The sequence below is a fragment of the Poecilia reticulata genome, chromosome 20 (genome assembly GCF_904066995.2).
Source record: "Poecilia reticulata chromosome 20, P_reticulata-male-v2, whole genome shotgun sequence".
Classification (NCBI taxonomy): Eukaryota; Metazoa; Chordata; class Actinopteri; order Cyprinodontiformes; family Poeciliidae; genus Poecilia; species Poecilia reticulata.
In genome coordinates, this window is record NC_088849.1 from 2,903,832 (window position 1) to 2,925,260 (window position 21,429).

Genomic DNA, 21,429 nt, shown 5'->3' on the forward strand with positions numbered 1-21,429 from the left:
GTCTTCTTATGATCTTGTGAGAACACCGTCGACTCCTATTGCACAGTAACGTTAACATTGGTCCACAGTCGGAGGCGTTCATTGTTACTTCTGTAAACATAGTGCTGCTGCATGACAATGTTCTTCTTCTGCGCATGCGTTTGGGTCATTAACTGTTCAAACTGAAGTCTGACTGCGGTTGCATCATTTAGTAACATGAACTAATAATAAAAAAGAATGGGCATCAAAACCTGGTGTATGAACTTAGCGTTAGACAGGAACTACCTCTGTGTAAATGTTTTACCTGTCTACCACCCTCATCCTTCCACTCCCTAATAGGTCGTATTTGCATTTTGCAGTTGCTCCGTTAATCATTCCTCCTGCGACATCCATCCTCATTTCAACCTTTAATGTCTACCTCTGTCTCCCAACAATATTCTCTCCTTTTTCTTCCCTCAGTCAGGCTGACAGTTAGTGACACTCCCTCCCTGGGGCAGCCATCAGTTCAGATGAGCATCGTATGTGACAGGTCAGCTTAGTCTTTTTAGGCCATTAGCAGTTCCTTCCCTCCCACCTTTGTCATCTTTCCCCCTTTACCGTTTGTCTCTTCTGTCCTCTTTCTCCGTAGTCTGTGTGTGAACACGCCTCGCTGCTGACTGGCAAAATTTCCATTAATCTACCCAACAAATACATTATTGAGTGAAGAATGGAGTGTATAAATATGTGACAGCTGAAGGCTGTGACGTTCGGCCTCCTTGATTAGATAAAGTTTGCCTTGGTGATGTTAGCGAGAGCAAGGTATGTGTACAGGTAAGCAGGATTTAATGAGATTTTTCTGGTTGGAGCTGTATAGTCATGTAGCTCACTCCCTGCCTCCCTCTTCATAGGCCAGTGCAGCTCTCCCGGTCTGCTACTCCCCCACAGTAAATTGTCAGACCTAATACAGGCAGGAATGTCCAGTCACCTGCTCCTAAAATGCAACAGCCTTGTGCTACACTAACCTAATATAGATGTGCACTGCACAACCTGGTTGGATAACAGCGTTATTGCTCATTGCATATATTTAAACATGCACCTCACTGTGATCCAGTTCTGCTGGTCAGCAGAACGTCTTTACAAGAAGAAAACAAGAGTTAAATCCTTCAGTTCAGTGGAATTCTGCTTATTTTATTTTTCTAAAATAGAGGGTATTTTCAGACTTTTCTCCTCTACTTCCTTATATTTCATAAAGATGCTTCAGCATTTGGGTCTACCACTTGTTTAAGATAGATTTTAGTTTATACCCAAATTTGTGAAGACTTAATTTGACAAGAGTTTATCTTTTAGAGAAAAGTGACATGTAAGTTTGAAAAGGATAGACTCTTGATGCCTGTAAATAAAATCCTGTGTAACTTAGATGTCTGCTAGATCTGTCAACAGTACAGCTATTACTTATACTTCACAACTCTAAGATAAAATAATAAATAAATTGTTGAACTTTTTGGGATTCACAATATATCAGTACTAACATCGATATTGGTTGATTTTAATAATCTTGTTTTAACATATAAACCAAACTGGGTAGATAGCAACCGATATACAACCGATACATGTTGGCGTTTGCTTTGAGAGGGGAGGGTGACGATCATGTGGTGTTTGTTTGGTCATGTGACAGTGATAGTGATGCAGCAAAGCATTGTGGGCAGTTTAACTGAAGCAGGTAAGTAGTGGTGACATCAGTGATGGTGTTTTTTTCAAGGTGTTGAAGGTGTAGTGAAATATATATAACGTTGATAAATATTGGTTATATTACAGCGATATCGGATATTGATATTGGACAAAATAATCATATCGGGGCATCACTAATCCTTGTGAAATTAGGTGCCATCATTATGCTGGGGAATGGAAACTGGCAAGTTTCACACTTCACATGCAGATCCTTCGACAAAACATTCAATAGTTTTTAATGCCTCCATACAGCCAACAACAGAAACAGGACTGACTCCACCAGGAGGATAGTCTCACCTTGGAACCATTCCTCTACCCTGCAGTGGAAGGTTTTCACACATCCGCCCTTAGACAGCACCTGCTGACCCAGCCGCGTTGTTGACATTACAGCCGAAGTGACTGCAGAAAAAAAAAAAGAGGAACAAGCCCCATAATGAAGTTCGACGCTGCTGATGTAAAGCGACCACATTTAAACCGGGCCGGATACCTTTCGGCTCTCGTTCTAATAATAACCACTCCACTCAAAATGTCACGGCTAAACACAAACTGGCAAAATCAAAGGACAAGAGCAGCGTTCTACTACTGTGGAGCTTTCAAAAGCCATCAGTGTGAATGGAGTCTGACAGCAGAGGTGGCAGGGACATTTTGTGTTGCCGGCGACTCTTAAATGAGATCTGATGGAGGCTAACGCAGCAGCAGCAGCAGCAGCAGCCAGGTCTGGGTTCTGGTTCGTCTTCCCGCTCCTGCAGATGAGCCGGGCTTAAGTGGAAGCAGCCGCTGGCAGGAGGGAAGCAACTGTTTACCCAGGTGTGTGCCAAAGGTTTTCTGTGCTGTTGTTTCTCTGCTTCCTGTGCAGAGGGACAGCTCAGCTAACGTGCCGTATTTTTATTTAGCACATACGAGGGCCTGGCGTGCTTTATTTTGTGAATGAAATTGACAGTGACAGATTGAGCAGAGGAGCAGAGTAAAGAGAGAGCAGAAGGAAGGTGGTTTGCGGAAGTGTGACCGCAGGTTTTCTGGCCTTACAGAATCTGTAACAGATGTTTCCTCTCCTCACCTCTCTGACCTCCACCCCCGCTGCTCACCCACCCCCCGCAACACTTCTTCCTCACTCACCTGGCTACGCTATATACGGCTCGGCTGGCGGAAGAGATGGGCATTCTTTCACCACAGAGCTGCTGAGTGTTTGAGAACCGGAGCAGGCCTGTCCGCTGACGGGCGGAGGATGTATAGATGGTGTGAGACGCCAGCGCCGAGTTTAGCTTTGCGTGTGTTTAGTGCGTTTCGCGTAGAGATGGTAGGATTTTGTAGAGGTCTGACTTGTCAATACACCTTTCAGTGGATTACAATCTTCTCCTTAACGCTGGGCATTAGAAAATGTACATTTTAAGTTCAGACCACCTTTGGTGCTGGCTGTTTTGCTTCATTTTCAGACACCTCACTGATGCTGAAGAAATATCCAGCTCAATCCTGTTCACTCCTAAGAGTGTTGACGTCAGTAGCTATGTTTCCATCAAACTGTCATGCAAATTTTGAGAGAACTTTAATAATGGTGCAAAAAAAAAAGAAGAAAAAAAGCGAATTAGGCATGTCTCCATTCTCAATGAGAGTAAACTGACCAGGCTACCTTGAGCTGAATTTTGTTGACATAATATACAGCTGTAATAAACAGGAAACAGAGCTGCAAACTAGCATGGACTCATACATCTCAATGTGTGGTGCCTCATGTCGGCCACTCCAGGCCAACAGTTCTCCCTCTGAGCTAGAGGTTTTGACTTTGAATGTTTTTCCAGGTTTCGTGTCTCTAGTAAGGCACCGACACACCAGAGGATGGGATCGTTCATTACATCAGAACTTATTTGGAAAATGTGTTTCCATCAACCGAAAGAGAGCATTAACTCTTTTTCCTGAAAGCCCAAAACCACCAAGCGAGCGTAAAAACGTTTTTTTGAGGGGGGGAATTGAGAAAGTCATTTCAAACCCTTACATGACATTTCCGTGAGCCTTTTCTAATGCAATACTTCAAAATGCACTAAAAATGGAGACACAGTTGGTGCTTTCAGGTGGAGGTGGTTTAAAAAAATTGGCTTGGTTGATCTGGTTTGAAATTTGACATTTTTTGATGCCATTTTTTGGGTGGCACCAGTCTGTAAAGACATCAGTGTGATTGTGGCCTGGATCATGTGATCACCCATAATGACCAGGAACCTTCTACATGCCATGCCTCTTACTAGCTTAACATCCAGACCACACACTCTGACTTAGGTGTAGCAGAGTTATTACCTTGGATGGGGCTGTCTCACCTCCAACATAAACAAAGAGTAAACTTGGTGGCCGAGGCATTGCTGTGGATTGTGTGTGTGTGTGCGCGTGCGTGTGTGTGTGCGTGTGCGTGTGTGTGAAGACACCCGTCGGTCTCTACCAGCCCACCTGGCCTTATTTAGAAAAGCAATGAGGAGCCAGAAGCAGAAACCCTCAGAGGACGTCCATTGAACAGAATGTCGGTGTGTGTGCATGTGTATGTGTGTGCATGCGTGCGTGTGTGTGTGTGTGCTCTCATTAGCCTCTGAAAGAAAAAACCATCAGCAGCCACAATCATTCACACCCACCTCCCTCCAGTAGAACTACAGCCTGGGTGCCATTTAGCTACAGCAGCATTATTGGGACTAACCTGAGCAATAAAACACGTGGCCTGACTGGCAGAGCAAAGCAATAGCCCAGGTTAACAGGCTTCTTCTTTAATCTGAAAAACTCTGAGGCACGATTCAGTCTCTTTCACGTTCCCTTCCACTCATTAACACCCACTGACTTTCTTTGCAGCTCCAAGTATCATCATGCAGATTAAGAGAACAATAGCTACCATTAGCATTAGTGTTATCATAAAACAGTGTTCATCAGATGGTGGTCGAGTGACCCACGGAGGCTCATTAGCTCACATGCTGAAACCTTGATCAGCTTCATTAGGAAGACAAGGGTCCATTGTCTTCCTGATCACCTCTGAAATGCTTCCTACTGAGGGCTCATCTCCACAGGTTGTTGATTTTGACTTAACATTTGTTTATTAGTGAATATCAAGAGAGCATTTGACTTGTTTAGAAGCTTTGGAGAGCAGGTAAATGCTTAATAAAAGAGTGACTAATACTCAGGAGTGCCAAGGGCTATTTTCACCATCAAGGTTCTGCTTTTTGCCATCTTAGCCTGATGAGTAAGAATCACTTGATGTTGCCTGGGGAAGTCTTAGAGATTTATCTATAGGGTTGTAACAAAGAAGGCCATACTGTTCACTTTGCGACCTTTGATCCTGCTGATCTTTTCCAGAAACCAACTAGCGCCCTCTGTCTGGCAGTGTATAGGGAGTTGGGAAGACTGAAGGAGCCTTTGAACTAGCTAACTACAAAAATCCCCACTTCTTTTGTTCTGTTATTATTGGTTCTTGAGCTGACCTTCCTGACTCGGCAGGAGGAAGGCTGTTGTTTCAACAAAAACCGTCAGCCTTTACCTCTGCGCTGAATGAGGCGCCTTACCTTGAGACGGCATACTTGAGGGTTTTGAATGGCACTGCTTTGTTTTGCTCTGGTTAGGAGTTGGGTTTATTGTAGTGGTTGCCTTTCCTGAGAAAATGGCATTGCAGAGCCGCAAGGGCAGACTCTGTGACGGCAGACTCTGTCCTCTATGAGGATGCCTGTGGTCGTTTTACCACTGTCTGCCTGGCCCTGAGCTCAGAATGAGATAAGTGGCGTACCTCAACGAGGGAGCCTGTACTGAGGCTAAATATAGACACAGAGGAAAGGTAGAAGGGCAAGCAAGCAGTCACTGCTGCTTACAATGAGTCAATCTGTCTAATCACAGGCAGGGCAACAGCAGACCTTGCAATATGTGTCAGTCAGTTGAATGACATTAGGCGGAGGAAGAAAGCACAGGCTTTGATCTGTGGCTTTAAGAGCCAAACTCAGAGAAAAGTGTTTTGGTTGGACATTCCAGACATTCCTCCTACACATTCTGGTTCAGGACCATCGGGCTGCACAGACGAGGTGTAGGTTTCAAGTTGCTAACAGATGTCCTTAAAGGTAATGAATCAAGGAACAAGCTGTTTTCTGACACTAATATGTGTCTTCACAATCTGTATGTGTTATCCTTTGTCCAAATTATTAGGCCAGTCATTCACACTTCTCCAAACATGAGATTTGTTTCCTCCCACAGAGGTTGAGATATTCCTATCTTATCTGGCATGTCTCAGTGTTGGAAAGTCCAAACTGAGCAATCTGCTGCAGTTGGAGACCTCGTCTGCAGAGGTTTTTAATTCCTGAAATGATTCACCAATCAGGAACGGATCGCATAACGAGAAACTAAAATAAGAACTGGAGAGTTTACACAATTAGGGGGAGTCAGGCAGAACCAACAAGGGAACCTGCACTAATGGACATATGGCATTTCATGTGCTGTACTGCTGACAGTTTGCCAAGGTGTCCCCCCCAGTTCCCACCAGAGTAATGTTGGACCTGTTTTTGGACCAGCCAGTCACCCATTCTGGTGCTGGTAACTGATACAGCCTGGCAGGTGTCATAACAACATGACCTCCTCCCCCTACAGCGGGCTTATTTAGGTGTGTCTGACATGGACAGTCTGGTACATTTCTTACCAGTCCATAAGCTGAGTTATTAATGAGCCAAAATCTGAGCCTATCGGTGGATGTTTAGTGCTGAGTTTGTGTTGATAGTGTCTTATTACCCAGACCTACAGGATGTGATCTTTTTGCGTGTGGGTGTTGTGAAGCTGGGATCTGAGTCGGGCTATTTTCTCAGGTGTTAAACACATTGCAGCCTATGTAGAAAAGCAAACTTTTTCAGAAAGTAAGCTCATCACCTCCTCCACCTCCCGATGCCTTCTCTCAGATGCGTAGGAGTCGTCCTCCTGTTGCGTGCTAGCATGTTAGCGCTAATGAGACCAGCTGTCCAAACGCTCAGCCGGTCAGCCAAAAGGGACCGCAGCCTTTGTTGATGCAAGGTGTTACATCTCGTGCAGGAACACACACTTTTGTTTCGACGACGCCGACCATTTGGCACAAGAAGACACCCCTCCTCTTCATCTCATACACACACTTCCATCCTTTGACTCTTTTACTCAGTCCCTTCACTTCGAGGCTCCCGCCTTTATTGTCCCGCTTGCTGCTGCTGCAAACACCAGCGAATTGATTTTTCTCTCTACAGCTTTATAGTTGGTCATTTTCTCTCGCCACTGCTGCTGGGGACTGTTGCCTTTGTAATCGCTGACCTCAGCTCCACACCTGAGTGGTTGTGGCCCTAAACAGCCTCTCAGAATCATCCTAAAGTACCTTCTGTTTCAAAATGAAGTGTTGCACCCTGTTGGGGCTGCTGAACAGACAATACATCACCTGGCAGAGTCGCTCCAGGGGAAAAGTGGGCAGAGGGGGAAAGGAGGTAGTGGAAGGCACCAAGAGAGGGAGAAAGGAGGAGAATGAACAAGTGTCACATGATGCTGTGTAAAACCAGTTTGTGTGTGTGGCATCCCTCCTCTGTGGCTCTCGAGTTCTCCAATAGAGATGTAAAATATGTCTAGTAATACATGGTCAAGAGATGCATGGCCTTGCAAAAGTAGAAGCCACCTAATTATTAGGTACAGTTTGTTACAGAATGTTAGTGAAGAAACAGTGTCAAAAATTAGAGACACTCTCCGTGTTGTGCTACATTTAGAAATTTTTTTTTTGCATCAGCAGGTGTTTCGGTGTATCCCTCCATTAGCTTTGCATTTTTACAAACAAGTTTCTTTTTGTGCAAAATAACCTAAACATACTCCACCTGAACAGAAAATCTATGAATAGCATTTTTTTTCAGACTTGCCATAAGTACTCAATTGAATTTAAAACTGGACTTTGACTGGACCACTCAAAGGTTCAGCTCTGGCTTTATGTATGAAATAACCTCCACCCCAGTCTAAGGTCTTTTGCAGTCTCACTGATTACCTCGTATTTAGCCTGAACATTGGCTTGCTGTGCAACTGCGTTTGATTCTCATTTCCCTTCAGTGCTCAATCTGGGATTTCTCCCATTGAGCTTGATTTCTCAGTCAGTATTTAATCCTGGGTTGTTTCTCCATTGCTTTAGAATTGTAGTTTGCCAATACAGGGTTCTAGTTTGGCAATGGCAGCGGAAAAAATGAATGAAGCCGTTCAGTTCATTTTGGCAAAAATATTGTGCCATTTAAGTCGCAGCAAGAGGTATAAGACATTTTATTACTGGCAAAAATGTCATGGCCCTACTCTTATGAGGTTGTTTACAGCACACAATTTCCCATTTCAGAACGTAGCTTCTTTAAAGTTGAGCTGCCACATTACATATGTTACAGCCAAACATTAGTGATTGGGTAAAATAAAATCTGATCATTTCAAATTTTAACAGAGTGCACACCTCCAGCAAGCAATGGTTTATTGACAGCTGAGGATTCAGACTCCCTGTACGAAGCAAAGCATCAAACAATGCGCTACATAACAGAGTCATGTGAGATGTTCCAGGCTCTGAATTCTGTGTTTAAACCTAACTCTCTATGTCATGGACTAAGTTTGAATTGCTCATCTTTCGACTTTTAATAAATTTTCTTTAAGGTTGTCATAGTAAAAGAGGCTGAAAATGAAAAAAAACAAAGCAGTTTTTGAGTTTGTAAAATATTTTGAAATCTTTCATCTCTCACATGACACCAAAAGTGTCCATATCACAAGGAAAAGGTGAGTATTGAATGATCGACAGTAAAGAGTTTGAGAATGAAACGGCCCTCCCGATGAACCTGACAGAATTTCGCAGCTGCAGCACAGCAGCGACGACCCCTAAGAACGGCTCGACAAACAACAGCACATCTCCCTCCTCCTCGCCCCCCTACGCCTCCCCCTCAGCCTGAACCTTCCGGTGAGCCTCTGCGAACGCCGGCCGGCCATAACGACCCGCTTGGCGATCGGCGAGAGATCTCGCCAGAACAATTCTCATTGATTGAAAGGTAGGCTCACGATTCCACCTGATACGCCTCCTCCTTCAGCCACTTCAGAAAGAGGTGGGCGAAGAGGGTAGGGGAGAGTGGAGATAGATGGAGAAAAAGAAAAAAAAAAAACTCCACTACGCTCAGGTGCTTTGTACTGGCAGTCCGCATTCAGTGAGTGAATGCAGGTGGTGTGTGGATGTGCCAGCGCTGCGTGCGGTGCGAGTGTTGATATGAGAGGTAGTTGGAGCGCTTGCAGCCCAGGCCCTCTGCTGACTGAGCTGCTCTCACTGGAGAATTGATTTGGCCTCCGAGAGGATCTGTAGCTCTCTCAGCGGAACAGAGGGAGGCTGGAGGGCAGCAGCAGGAGGAGGAGGGGTGTGTGTGTGTGGGGGGGGGGGCGGAGGGGGGGAGGGAATGGAAGCCCAGGTGGAATTGAGAGATGGAGGAACACTGTGGAAATGAAAAGACGATGCCAGAGCAACACGCTCGGCGCACACACAAACACACACTGAAACGGATGGGGTGTGTGTGAGGAAAATTTACTCCCTGTAATAACCCTCTCTCTCTCTCCGCGGGCCGCCTCTCTGCGCGCCTCCTGGCTCCTTCAGCCTATAACACAGGCGACCACATCACACCGACTCCCACACAGCCCTGAAACCACTTCAGCCTGCAATCCAGTGATCTCACACATGTGCATGTGTGTCTGCATGTCCAAGTGCGAATTTTCTCTGCTTGCCTGTTGCTGCAGGGTCGGTTGTCACACCTAAAAGAGGCCCCTGTTCAGCAGGTTGTCAGTGTCTTAGCTGTTTAATCCAAATCTTTTCCCTGTGGAGGTCATTTCAAGTTTCATCTCATCTGTCTAAGGCGGACCACGTTCTGTTTAATTGGTGTTTCCAGCTCCCTGCCTCCACAACCAGTCCCTTTAATAGTTTTGACATTAAAACGACATGGTACATATATTTAACCCGGCCAGCTTTTAACCTTTCACTCCCAGCACTCATAATTAAAGACCACACACATCTCATCATGTTTATAAAGCACTCGAAGTAGAGTCAGGAAGCTCGGTACTCATTCTAAGCTGTGATCTTGTTTCTCCTTGTGCAGTGACCAACTACAACAATGTGCTGGAGGCAGGCTCAGACTCAGACGATGAGGACAAGCTGCACATCGTGGAGGAGGAAGGCAGCCTCGCAGACGGGGCAGACTGTGACAGCACGCTGCCGGACGACGAGCACCCAAGCGTGCCGAACTGGGACCCAGGTGAGAGCCTCATGTTATTCTCTGACCGCTGAAAAGTGAACAGAGTCGTTTCTGCTAACAGTTACGGTAGGTGGACATAATGCTGTGGCTCTTACAGTGACTTGCAAAGTTATTTCCACCCTTTGAACTTTTCCACCTTGTGTCATGATAGAACCACAAATTTTAACGTAGTTCTCATCATAGACCTCCACCACTTTTGTAATCTCTAATTAGTTTCCTTCTGGATTGGTGTGTACTTAGCTTCATCCGTCTTCCCAGCTTTTATCCTCACACTATGATGCTTCCACTACAGAGTTCCACAGTGGGAATGACGTGTCGAGGTTCATGTACAGTGTAAAAAGTTCCCGGATACAATGGCGTCCAGCACAGAGTCTGTCCATGGACAACTGAGAGTTCATAGTCAAGCGCATCAGTTTCTACAATTCTCACGACAAATTCTTTCATTTTCCAAGTTTGATGAGTTGGTCGTTCAGCCCATTTCTTCTCCAACAAGGCAGCCACTGCACACCTGTCAGTGTGGAACCAGAGCAGCAGTCACATTGTGGGTTACACCAACTCCCAACCTCATCAGCTTGGTGTTACAACAATTATATTTTTAACTATGTATTCGAAAGGTGCAAAATTCAAGTATTCATTATATTATAACCAGTCTGTTTAAATGTCAGCCACCTTTGGCTGAAAATTGACTTATTTTCTGAGAATACACCACAGGCTGAGCTATAGTTGCGTTTTTAAAGGTTCCTGTTGAGCACTCTTGAGCCAAGCAAGCAGTGTGGCTGAACTCGATGTATACACGTGTTTCATTCTCCGAAAATGAGCCGTCGTACTCGGCACCGCGACGGTGCACAAGGGCGCGGACGGTGTGACTGGTGAGCGCACCCTCAAGTTCAGTGTGTCAACTATAAACCTGGCAGGGGGCAAGTAAAGCAGCCTGGCAGGGTGCCAGGATTACCATACACTTGGGAGATCCCTGGGAGATTGGATTATTTTCTGCAGGTGGGTTTTGATCCAATTATGATGTCAGCTGAAGAGATACAGTCTTAAGTTGAGAAATGCCACCCTTACATCTGCACATAGTTATATAGCAGTCTTTGTCTCATTGTGAAACAGAGAGTAAGGAAACGGGTACTACATGCAGACGGGTTGAAACTAAGGCAGGAAGTATGATATTAAACAAAGACAATGCCAACACACAGAGAGACCTTCAGGCACACAAAAAAAGCCTTTCAAGCCAAGTGTCGGTGGAAAGCTTTACAGCACTGGTGGGCATACAGGGAACCGCCATGAACTCCTTTTTACCTCGAACCCTGTGGAAGTGGCATCAGAAGCGGCTCACTACCACAGGAAGCGCTGATGTCACGCCCCCCCCCTCCAGCCCCTCATTCCCTCCCTTTCTGTCGTCTCCAAAACAATTGTGGGTGCTGAAGGATGTCGGCGTTTCAGTACGGGCTCAAGGCCTCTCCATTGCATGTGGTCACCTAGGTAGCTTCAGACGGGTGCCAACAACTGTGACTTGCACATATGGCAGCTAATCAGGTACAAAAAAAATCACAAAGTTCTCTGTTTGAAGATGTCGGCTGTACTTTTCTTAGCAACAGATGTACATGAATGTAAACATGGGCAGCAGGGCGGGGAAATTCAAGCTAACACATCTGAAAACATCCAGTGACGTCTCACTTTTGGTCTGGGCAGAGAGTTTTAGAAATTCCACTCAGATGAATTTGCTTCGGTTTCAAACATCATGGTTTCGGTGTGCTGGTACATACGCTGTACGTGCACGGTCAAACCACAGACCTGTGCACAGAGCAGCCACCTACTCCCCAGACTCTGCTGTCATCCTCGGCTCGGCTCCCCCAGCTGCACCTCCTTGCATAAGAGGAAAGTTGGAGGAAGACTAATGTCATTGGTTTTGGCCCAGGATGGAGAACATTAAACACTTCAAAAGCATGAGCTGCACTGAAACAGCTCAGTGAGTTGGCTGCGCTCCATGTTTGTGCCTGATCTGGTCTTTTCACTGCTCTTCCTAAACTCTCCAGCCTTCTCCGCAGACCGGACTGATGAAACGCGGGGAAAGCCTCGGCTCTTTAAGCAAACACGTCTTTCGTCTAATCTGTTGGGAGAACAGACTCTCTGGTGTGGCCTTGAAAATCTGACCACCACCCAGCAATCTTCTTCTCCGCACAGCTCGGTTTGCTTCAAATTAAAGCCTTGACACCCCTTCTCACAAGACTTCAGCGCTCCAAAACCAGAAAGGTGGTTTTTCAGCACTTTAACTTTGTTTACCTCAAATCATTTTCTCTTTTTTTTTTAAATATCCTTACTGACTATTCTTCTTGTTCTGAATGATTCTTCTTGATTAAAGGGTATGAAAGGCCCCCACTTCACTATCATTACTCATTGACTCCTAAGTGATTATGTAGAGGCGGAGCAGCCCACCGCTGGGGTATGACTATGGTTGGGGGAGGGACAGGTAGATGGAGCGCTGACCCAGGAGGGCTTCTCCTTTACATTTAATGAGTAGGAGAGAATGATTACATCTGAGTGAAAGAGCAGGGTGGAGCTGGAGAGCAGAGGCACCAAATGATGGAGAAAGTCTGGATATATAGGCGGTTTCTCTCTGTGCCTGCAAACGTGTCCCTCCCCACTGGACTCTTTCACATTTTGAGACAAACCTCAATGTGTTTTATTGGGATTTTACGTGACAAACCATTTCAAGGATTGACAGTGTCTATTGTTGTGTTACCATGATGTCAGAAAGACTCTGGAATACACAATTTTCATGAAAGTTGGAAAGAGATGCATGTTTGATAGCACACAGCCAAGGATAAGCAAATCATTCCTCTCCTGACTTCAGAATACCTCATGTCTTCTTCAGTCTGTCTCCCAATGGCTGGAGATAAAGTAAAGCATTTGTTCCCCCCCACCACTGTTGAATACTTTAGATTCTTTTTTACAAGGCCTTGTCTTGTTCAATGATGTATGTCACCCCACCAGACACAATCTATGAGATGTTGTGGATGCACTGCTACAGGAAGTAGTCAGGTCATGGGATGGACAGGACAGTAAATGCATCATGGGCCGGCCCCTTTGCAGAGATGTAGGGAGAGTGGGAAGAGACAAAAGCAAGAGAAAAAGAAAAGAAACTTGGTGGTCTGCTGTTTTTTTCACATGAACATGCGCTGACATTCTCTCTTGAACCTTCTATGGAGCTCTTTTAACTGATCTTCCACGTGTGCAGCGGTGCATTCATATTCCTGCGTCAGCATGTAAGCGGCCTGCGTGATGTTTCATGTCAGGGGGAGCAGCCTGATAACACACAGCCACCTCAGCAAGGCTGCAACCCCTCCTGGCCCTCTTCTGTACTTGAAAAAGAGCCGAGTGAGGCAAACGAATCACACAGGCGAGGAGTGAAAACAACAGCCTGTCATGCCTTTGCACCACAGAGCCCCAAACGGGACTTCACTTCACTTCACACACACACAAGCCCAACATTTTGTAGCCTTGAGGTGAATCGGTGTGTCTGGAAGCGGCTGAGGGAACAAATCCCAGCCTGATCAGCATTTCCTGACATTTTTTGCACCACGTCACTTGGTGACATTATTTAGAAATGGATAGAGAGCTTCGATGGATGGATGTAATACTTTGTCTGTGAAAAGTATTTACTTTATGTCTCATTCTACTATGTAAAAACATCAATCTTCAGTGTATTTTACTTGTATTTGGTGACGTAGTGCATAACTCTGAATTGAAAGTTTCAAGTGTTTTGGGGTTGGCAACAGCTAGCTTTGCACATGTAGAAACTAGGGAAGTTTTCTGGCCAATCAATCTATAAAACGTCACATGTGCCAATTCCGATTTTGACCAATACTGATTAATTTTGTCTGAAAAGTTGCTAAATACAGCAGGAAAGTGGAGTGACTATTTTTAACTACATCTGCGTTTCAATCAGTTTTCAGAAATCTGTGGTGTAGACAAGATTGTTGGATAAGATCAGTTTCTCATGCAAGTATCCACTGATAGCCGATCTCAGAAAAATTGAAGAAATCGGAACTGACTTATTGAAACTGACAGTCATACCAGTTCTTCTTTGCACAATACAACTTGGGAGACTCGTCACTTTTTCAAGCTGTGCCACAGATCATCAGTTGTATTTATGTCTGAACTTTGACTGGGCCATTTTAACATTTGGACATGCTTCTGCTGGCTGTATGCTTTGGGTAACTGTCCTGCCAGAAACAGAAGCTCCATCTCAGTCTTAGGTCTTTTACAATGTCAGGCAGGTTTTCTGGCAGAATTGCATTAATCTCCACATTAACGAGAATCCTTGTCCCTGCCAAACAAAAGCATCCTCCCACCACCATCCTGCCAGCACCATATGTTACCATAGGGTGTTGTACAGAGAGATCTTCCATCACACAGAACCGTTCTCATGTGAGCCACGACATCACTTCTTATAGAGATTTTTCCTTCCAGTCTTCACTTAATGTCCGATTTGCAAATTGCACAACAGCTGTTGTGTCAACAAGCTGAGCTGTGGATCTGAACAGCTCCTCCAGAGTTACCATGGGTCTTTTGTATAGAATAGATGTTTGTGGTTGTAATAAAACAAAAACATAACATTGTTAGGGTATGAATACTTATCCAAAGCTCGGATTTATGACAGACTGACAGGGTGTGAATACTTTTTCAAAACTCTGCATTTACTTGTTGCTAATCCTCTGTAAGCCTTAACCTGACAGCCAGAGAGTGTGTTTCCCAGACTGCCAGAGTGTTTCCCTTAACATGTTAGGTGGAATGTGTTAAATGTGTCTCGGGGTATTACTGATGTTGCTCGGGTCGTGGGAGGAAAGCTGTGTGTATCCCGAGTACAGGATACAAATTCCAAGATGGGCCTTTCTGAGCACCTGCTGCTTTCTCCTACTTTACACACCCACGCTGACATGTTCACAAAAAGACGGCCTCTTTGTCCTCATGATCTCTCTGAGGTCTGCAACAGGCCAGCAGGCTTCTTCCAGCAGTCCTCAATAACCATAGCAACAAATGACTGCCATTGCATTGTTCTGCGGCTTTGTCAAGGCGCCGCAGAGGAAGCTGGACCGAGACTTGTTTGTAAGAGTACTGGTATTCGCTGTGCGTCGGTGAGTCATGAAGTGCTACACCTGTTCCCATCTCTGAGGAGAACACAGCTGGCCCTGTCTCTCAACACACACACCCACACACACACGCACTGTACGCAGTTCTCCAAAAACAATTCTCCAATCTCCGCTGAGCAGAGGGAGTTCATGAAACATCCACCCGGTAAACAGCACTGTTGTATCCACAGCAGGCTAACTTTGCTTTTAGCTGCGAGCTCACCCCTATAATTATTCTCCGTAATGATCCACAGAGGCGCACTAACACATCCACTGAGGAGCGGTGCTCTGTTTAATTGCTGACATGCTGTACCTGGTTTCTGCATCCACCTCAGGTAGCATTGGGGAGAACCGAGATCAAGAGAAAGGAAGGAAGCTTTCATGCCTACTAAACTCAGTCCTCAGGTTACGCTCCTGTAATGAGCGTGTGCGCCGCTTCCGAGCCGAGCCGAGCTCGTGTGATGTGGAGGAAGAACACGCTCGGCTCATTTGCCAAAGTTGGTCTGAAGGCCGAGCCTCACCTGAGAGCACAGAGCGTGTGAGAGTTCCCGCTTCATCTCTGTCTGCTGCAACGTTGGAGGAGGAGATTCGTCACCTAATTATCAGTTCAGCCACAACAAGTACCTTACCTAACATTGTTAATAGAGGTTTGCCATTCAGTACAAAGAACACCATGCTCACCGTCGCCCCTGGCCTTTGATGCTAATGAGTTTTCTCATCTCTTTGTGAACGTCGGGATGTTTTTTCTTCTTCTTCCTGACGCTGCATGCCTCTTTCCAGTCTGCTGAACACGGGATGATCAAGAGCACAGACCGTAGAAGCTGCTCCAACCACGGCATTCTCTGTGATTTTACGACATGATCACATATGGCATGTGTCAGGAGCCAAAACCGTTCTGCTCTAGAGATGAGATCAATGAAGGCTAGTCTGTAACGAGTGTGTGTGTGTTTGTTCCTTTGCAGTGAAGGAGGACTGCGCTTCAGATGGCGAGGATGACGTGAGCACGGACGCCCTGGTGGAGGAGATGCTCCAGCAAGGAGACACGGCCATCATCTACCCAGAGGCTCCAGACGATGACCTCCAGCGCCAGGGCACCCCCGACGCCAGCGTCCATGACGAGAACGGTACCGGACGTCACGCCGTAGGGACTGTCCTCAGTCACACTTCACTGTTTGTGCTGCTGAGCTCTCGCGCTGTTACAACACCTATCTAGTAATTACCCCCACTAGAGGGGATGGCTCTATCTGCTGCCTGTTACACCTCAGGTGTTAACTCCCCCCATTAGCACCAGCCTCTGACATCATTACAGCCACTACGGCTCCTGGGCTTTTAACTTTTACCTGCTTCCTCTGAAGGGGACCAGAGGAGGGAGGGGGGTTCAGAAATGGCAACACCTGAGTAAATTTGTCACGTCCATGTGAGCTCTGACTCACAGCTACCTGGGTGATAATGTGTGTGCATTCCCAGCCACAGCTCTCACCTGGTCCCCAGGAAGAGGTGGGGGGCTTAATACATCACTTGTTAACAAGGTAATGCTTTACCTGTGTGGGAAGAGAACAACTTAAACCCTCTGTTGGTCTGGAGCTCAGGTGCAGGTGGGCGACGTGTTTACCAGCCTCATTTTTTCTTACACACACTCCTGATACACAATAGGCAATCACATGGTTACATCTCAAGAGTCTAAAACGGTCATTTATTTTCCTTTTGTCAGAATATGTGTAAATAACATGAAGAGAAATCAAAGTGCAGCCAAGGACAGTGAACACCAGCTTTGATCTGCTTGGTTACCTGGCTGCTGTTTACCTGTAGGGGAGGATCTCTCAGTGACCGGTGGAATCACAGAGCGGCGTTACTGTCGCCGCTCATGCGCAACATCAAAGCGTTTCCCAACATGTGTTTTTAACCCCGTCTCCTCCTCCTATTCTCTTCTTTCATCCAGGAACCCCCGATTCGTTCTCCCAGCTGCTCACATGCCCGTACTGCGCGCGGGGCTACAAGCGCTACAGCTCCCTGAAGGAGCACATCAAGTACCGGCATGAGAAGACAGAGGAGAGCTTCAGCTGCCCTGAGTGCAGCTACAGCTTCGCATACCGCGCTCAGCTGGAGCGCCATATGAGCGTTCATAAGGGAGGACGGGATCAGGTAAAAAGTTCTGTTCTGCACTTAGATGCTGAAAGCTAACTTTGTATTTTGTTTCCAAGGAGAGAATTTGTAGAAATATCTTAAAGCGATGTTTTTTAAAGCCACAATAAGTCACAGGACAGATTTAATGTTTTTCTTTTCTCAGTTATGAGTTAAACAATCCATTCAGCCCATGAGACAAAAAGTACACAGTATTGAGTTGATATTTTAACAATTTGAGAAAAAGAAAATCTAAAATGTTCACGTTCAAAACTGTGAATAAAATACTCAGTAAATAGTAAAAATAATTCAGACATGGTGGGACCAGTCCATGCATCAATCTATCATGACATGCTCATGTTTGGTGTTTATTAAATGGAATGTCAAAGAATCAATGTTCAGTATAGATTATATTTGATCAATCTATTTTAGAGATTTGATTTTTTTCTACAACTGCAGGACCAGATTCTCAAAAAATACTTTAGAGAAAGCAGCAATTTACAAAGTAGATCCTGAACAGTGTGTCATTATTGTCTGTCACTCTGTCTCCATTTATTTATTTATATTTATATGAAGTACCAAAGAAATCATTTACATGAACCCATTAAAAGTGGTGTAGGAATCTTGAAAGTTTTCCAGGAGGTGGTCTTGTTATATGACTTATACAATGGGACAACTGAAGAACTGCTTCCTGTCACACTTCAAAATAAGAGTCCAATCATGAATCAGAGTTTCAAGCTTAAGCACTCGCCTTCAGATCCAGATCTCCTGATAATTGCTTAAACTAAACCAGCAGCTGTCCTCTTGATATTGTGAAATTTCCACAAGATCCTCTTTTACCGGCAGCACAGCCATGTACTTATAGGTGTATACATGCGGACACATTATAGGTTCCACCAGTTATTGCTCATATCATTTACACCAGCACAAACAGCTGTTAAATACAGAAAATAGAGACCCCTCTGGTGCAGTGCCACTGTGCAGCACATGTAGTGCAAATCCACTATGTTTTACTGCTGGTTATTAGTCAAAACCTTTACAACAGAAAAGTAACTGAAGATCCATTGTCTTGTGTGTTCACAGCAGGAGTTAGATGTCTCTACCCTAAATCAGAGACAAGCAAACACTGGAGAGCTATTCTAAATTACAAAAAATAAAACAGAAGTTGGCTCTTTAAAAGCAAAACACAAAAAGGAAGAGCAGCTTACGATTATTTAACAAAACTTCCTGGAATGATTCATATGTTTATTTCATAAAAGGCTGTAACATCTTCTGTAGGTGCTGCAGAAACAGGTTTCTAAAAAAAAAAAAAACTTGACATAAAAGCTTTCTGGTTTCCAAGCACGACAAATAAACATGAACTCTTGCCCTTGATTGATTAACAGCATTGTGATGTAAATAATCAGAGTTCAAAGGTCACACTGTCATAGCCTGTGTGACTCAACGACCCCTCACCTTTTATCTCACAGAGGCACATCACGCAGTCCGGAGGTAACCGGAAATTCAAGTGCCCCGAATGCGGCAAAGCATTCAAGTACAAGCACCATCTGAAGGAGCACCTCCGGATTCACAGTGGTGAGAGCACAGCCCTGTCAAATAAGCATGCTATCTGTGTGTGTGTGTGTGTGCGTGCGCGTGTGTGTGTGGGTGCGTGTGTGTGCGTGAGCAGGTCATGTTCAGTGTGTTGTCTTCATGCCCCTCTGCAAGCCACAGATGCTTCAATCTCGGTTGCAGCGAGCTTTATGTTTTATTTATGTTTCCCTGCGTTTAGATCTCCTTCATCATGTTTCGGTGTGTTGGTTCTCCTCCTTAATGTGCCGTAATCATGTTTCTTTTGGCATTATGGGACAGCAATTAGAGACGGGCATTTCCCAGTGGTGCCATTACACGAACGTTTAAGCATCATCGAAATGCATTAGAGCTTTTTCCTGCTGTACCGCTTATAGCCTAGCTTGCTCATTTAGCTTCATTCACTAATGGAAATTGTTCTCTTCCCCTCTTCCCCCCTCTACCTCCCCTCCCGGCCAACTCCGCTTTCCCTCTCTCTGTTTCACAAACTGTGGCTTTATTCAGGAGAGAAACCCTATGAGTGCTCCCACTGCAAGAAGCGCTTCTCCCACTCAGGCTCGTACAGTTCCCACATCAGCAGTAAGAAGTGCATCAGCGTCATCTCAGTGAACAGCAGACAGCGCCTGGGGGGCAGCAGAAACCAGGCCCAGGGTTCACCACCGGGGCTGCCCACATCCCCTTCAGTCCACTGCGGACAGATCAGGGAGAAACTGGAGCACAGCAAGCCCCTCCAGGAGCAGCTGCCTCTCAACCAGATCAAGACGGAGCCCGTGGATTACGAGTACAAGCCGGCGGTACTAACGCCTCCGGCCATGGCCGCTATGAATGGCGGAGTGTTCAGTGGAGGTGCTGCTGCCCCTCTGCAGGGTACTGTACAGGCGGTGGTCCTGCCCACTGTGGGGTTGGTGTCCCCCATCAGCATCAACCTGGCAGACCTACAGAATGCCCTCAAGGTGGCAGTGGATGGTAACGTTATAAGGCAGGTGCTGGAAAACAACGCCAAAGGCCAGGTGAACTCGGGCCTCACCACTCAAACGCTGCACCCCCCTCAGCAGCAGCTCATCTCAGCCATCAGTCTGCCAATCGTAGGGCAGGATGGGAATGCAAAACTTATTATAAATTACAGTCTGGACCCCAACCAGGGCCAGCTCACACCCCATAACCTAAAGAAAGAGCCTGTGTCTCCGGCTCAGAGTACCGCTGACTCTATCAAGTCCCAGAAACTCCCCGAGGATCTTTCAGTCAGAGGCAGCAGGGACCAGGCACAGCAAAAAGAGGAAAAGACCACTACAACATGTCTACTGTGTGAGAACTGTCCAGGGGGGCTGGAAGCACTCCATGCTCTCAAGCACTGCAAGAAAGAGGATCTCAGATTGAACGGAGCAGGTTTAGATAAATCTGAGGCGGTTGCTGCCTTGCTGTCAGACAGAGGAATCTGCAACCACCCCAAGAACCTCCTGTCCCTTCTCAAGGCCTATTTCGCCTTAAATGCAGAGCCCTCTAAGGACGAACTGGTCAAGATCTCTGACTCAGTCAGTCTGCCGATCCATGTGGTAAAGAAGTGGTTTAGCAAAATGCAGCAGGGTCAGATATCTCTGGGCGCCCCAACACCCCCATCAGAAGAAGAGGACTCCTGTGAAGCTCACAGTGTGGTATCACTGGTCCCAGGGAAGGACACAGCCACTATAAGTAGATCTGTGAGTCAGGATAGCCCCACAGAGGCTACGCCAGCAGAGGTCAATGGCACTCACAGCTCACCGGCCTCACCCTCGCCACTTAACCTTACAGCTGGCGGTCCCACCCAAGCCGACACCCCTGAGAGCACTGAAGGACCCCTGGACCTGTCGCTGCCAAAGCCAGCCAGAGAAGAAGCAGAGAGCATGGCGCCTGCAGCTCGAGTTTACCCCTCTGCTTCCTCCCGCCAGACCACTGAGGAGGAACCTCTGAACTTAACTTGCACAAAGAAGGACATGTCACCACTCTCAGCCATGGGGGGAAGCCCCCTCGCACTGTACGCCAACCAGCCAAGTGCCAAACCCCTCGATATTGTAACCACAATGCAATGCCTGCGAGCACTAACCAACAACAACAAACAACAGACTATCCTGATCCCCCAGCTGGCTTACACATACACCACTACGGCTAACAGCCCTGCAGGGACAGAGACGCACGAAACCATCCACCTCAATGGAATCAAGGTGCGTACCCTTAAATAGCCCCCAGGCTTAATAAAGAAGTATTATAAACTACAGTGTGCTTAGAATATTAGGCACAATAAGCTAGCAGTTACCTTAGCATAGCTCCAAAGAAAATAAATCATGTTTAAATTGTAACTCTATATTTTCCTTGAAGACAAATTACATTTATTTAGACTCTTCTGTTACTGTATGGCTGCTGCATTATAAACTTGCGACGTAGAGATTGTGTAGAGAGATTTTCTATGTGGAATTTAGCAACTGCTAGAGTTCAGATTAGGTTTGAATATTATAAAACACAGTCAGTCAGAGCTCTTCTCATTGTTCAGAGCCACAAACATCCCAACACCAACAGGTGATAAAGTCTTTCAAAACTATCTACACCTCTTAACCCGCTTCACTAAGGGTACACAAATAAATTTCCCCAGATTTTCTTAATTTTGCTAAATTGAAAATCGTCCGATTCTTACAACAGAAATT

General features: G+C 45.8%; 1 protein-coding gene across 1 annotated transcript in view; it reads left to right on the forward strand.

Moving 5' to 3' along the window:
• Positions 1-21,429, forward strand: part of zeb1b (zinc finger E-box binding homeobox 1b) — a 63,002-nt gene that overhangs the window by 35,579 nt on the left and 5,994 nt on the right. The window contains exons 2-6 of the mRNA XM_008438430.3: positions 9,777-9,932; positions 16,027-16,188; positions 17,004-17,206; positions 18,655-18,760; positions 19,259-20,952. Of these exons, the coding sequence (XP_008436652.1) occupies positions 9,777-9,932; positions 16,027-16,188; positions 17,004-17,206; positions 18,655-18,760; positions 19,259-20,952 (2,321 nt within the window). The remainder of the gene's footprint in view (positions 1-9,776; positions 9,933-16,026; positions 16,189-17,003; positions 17,207-18,654; positions 18,761-19,258; positions 20,953-21,429) is intronic.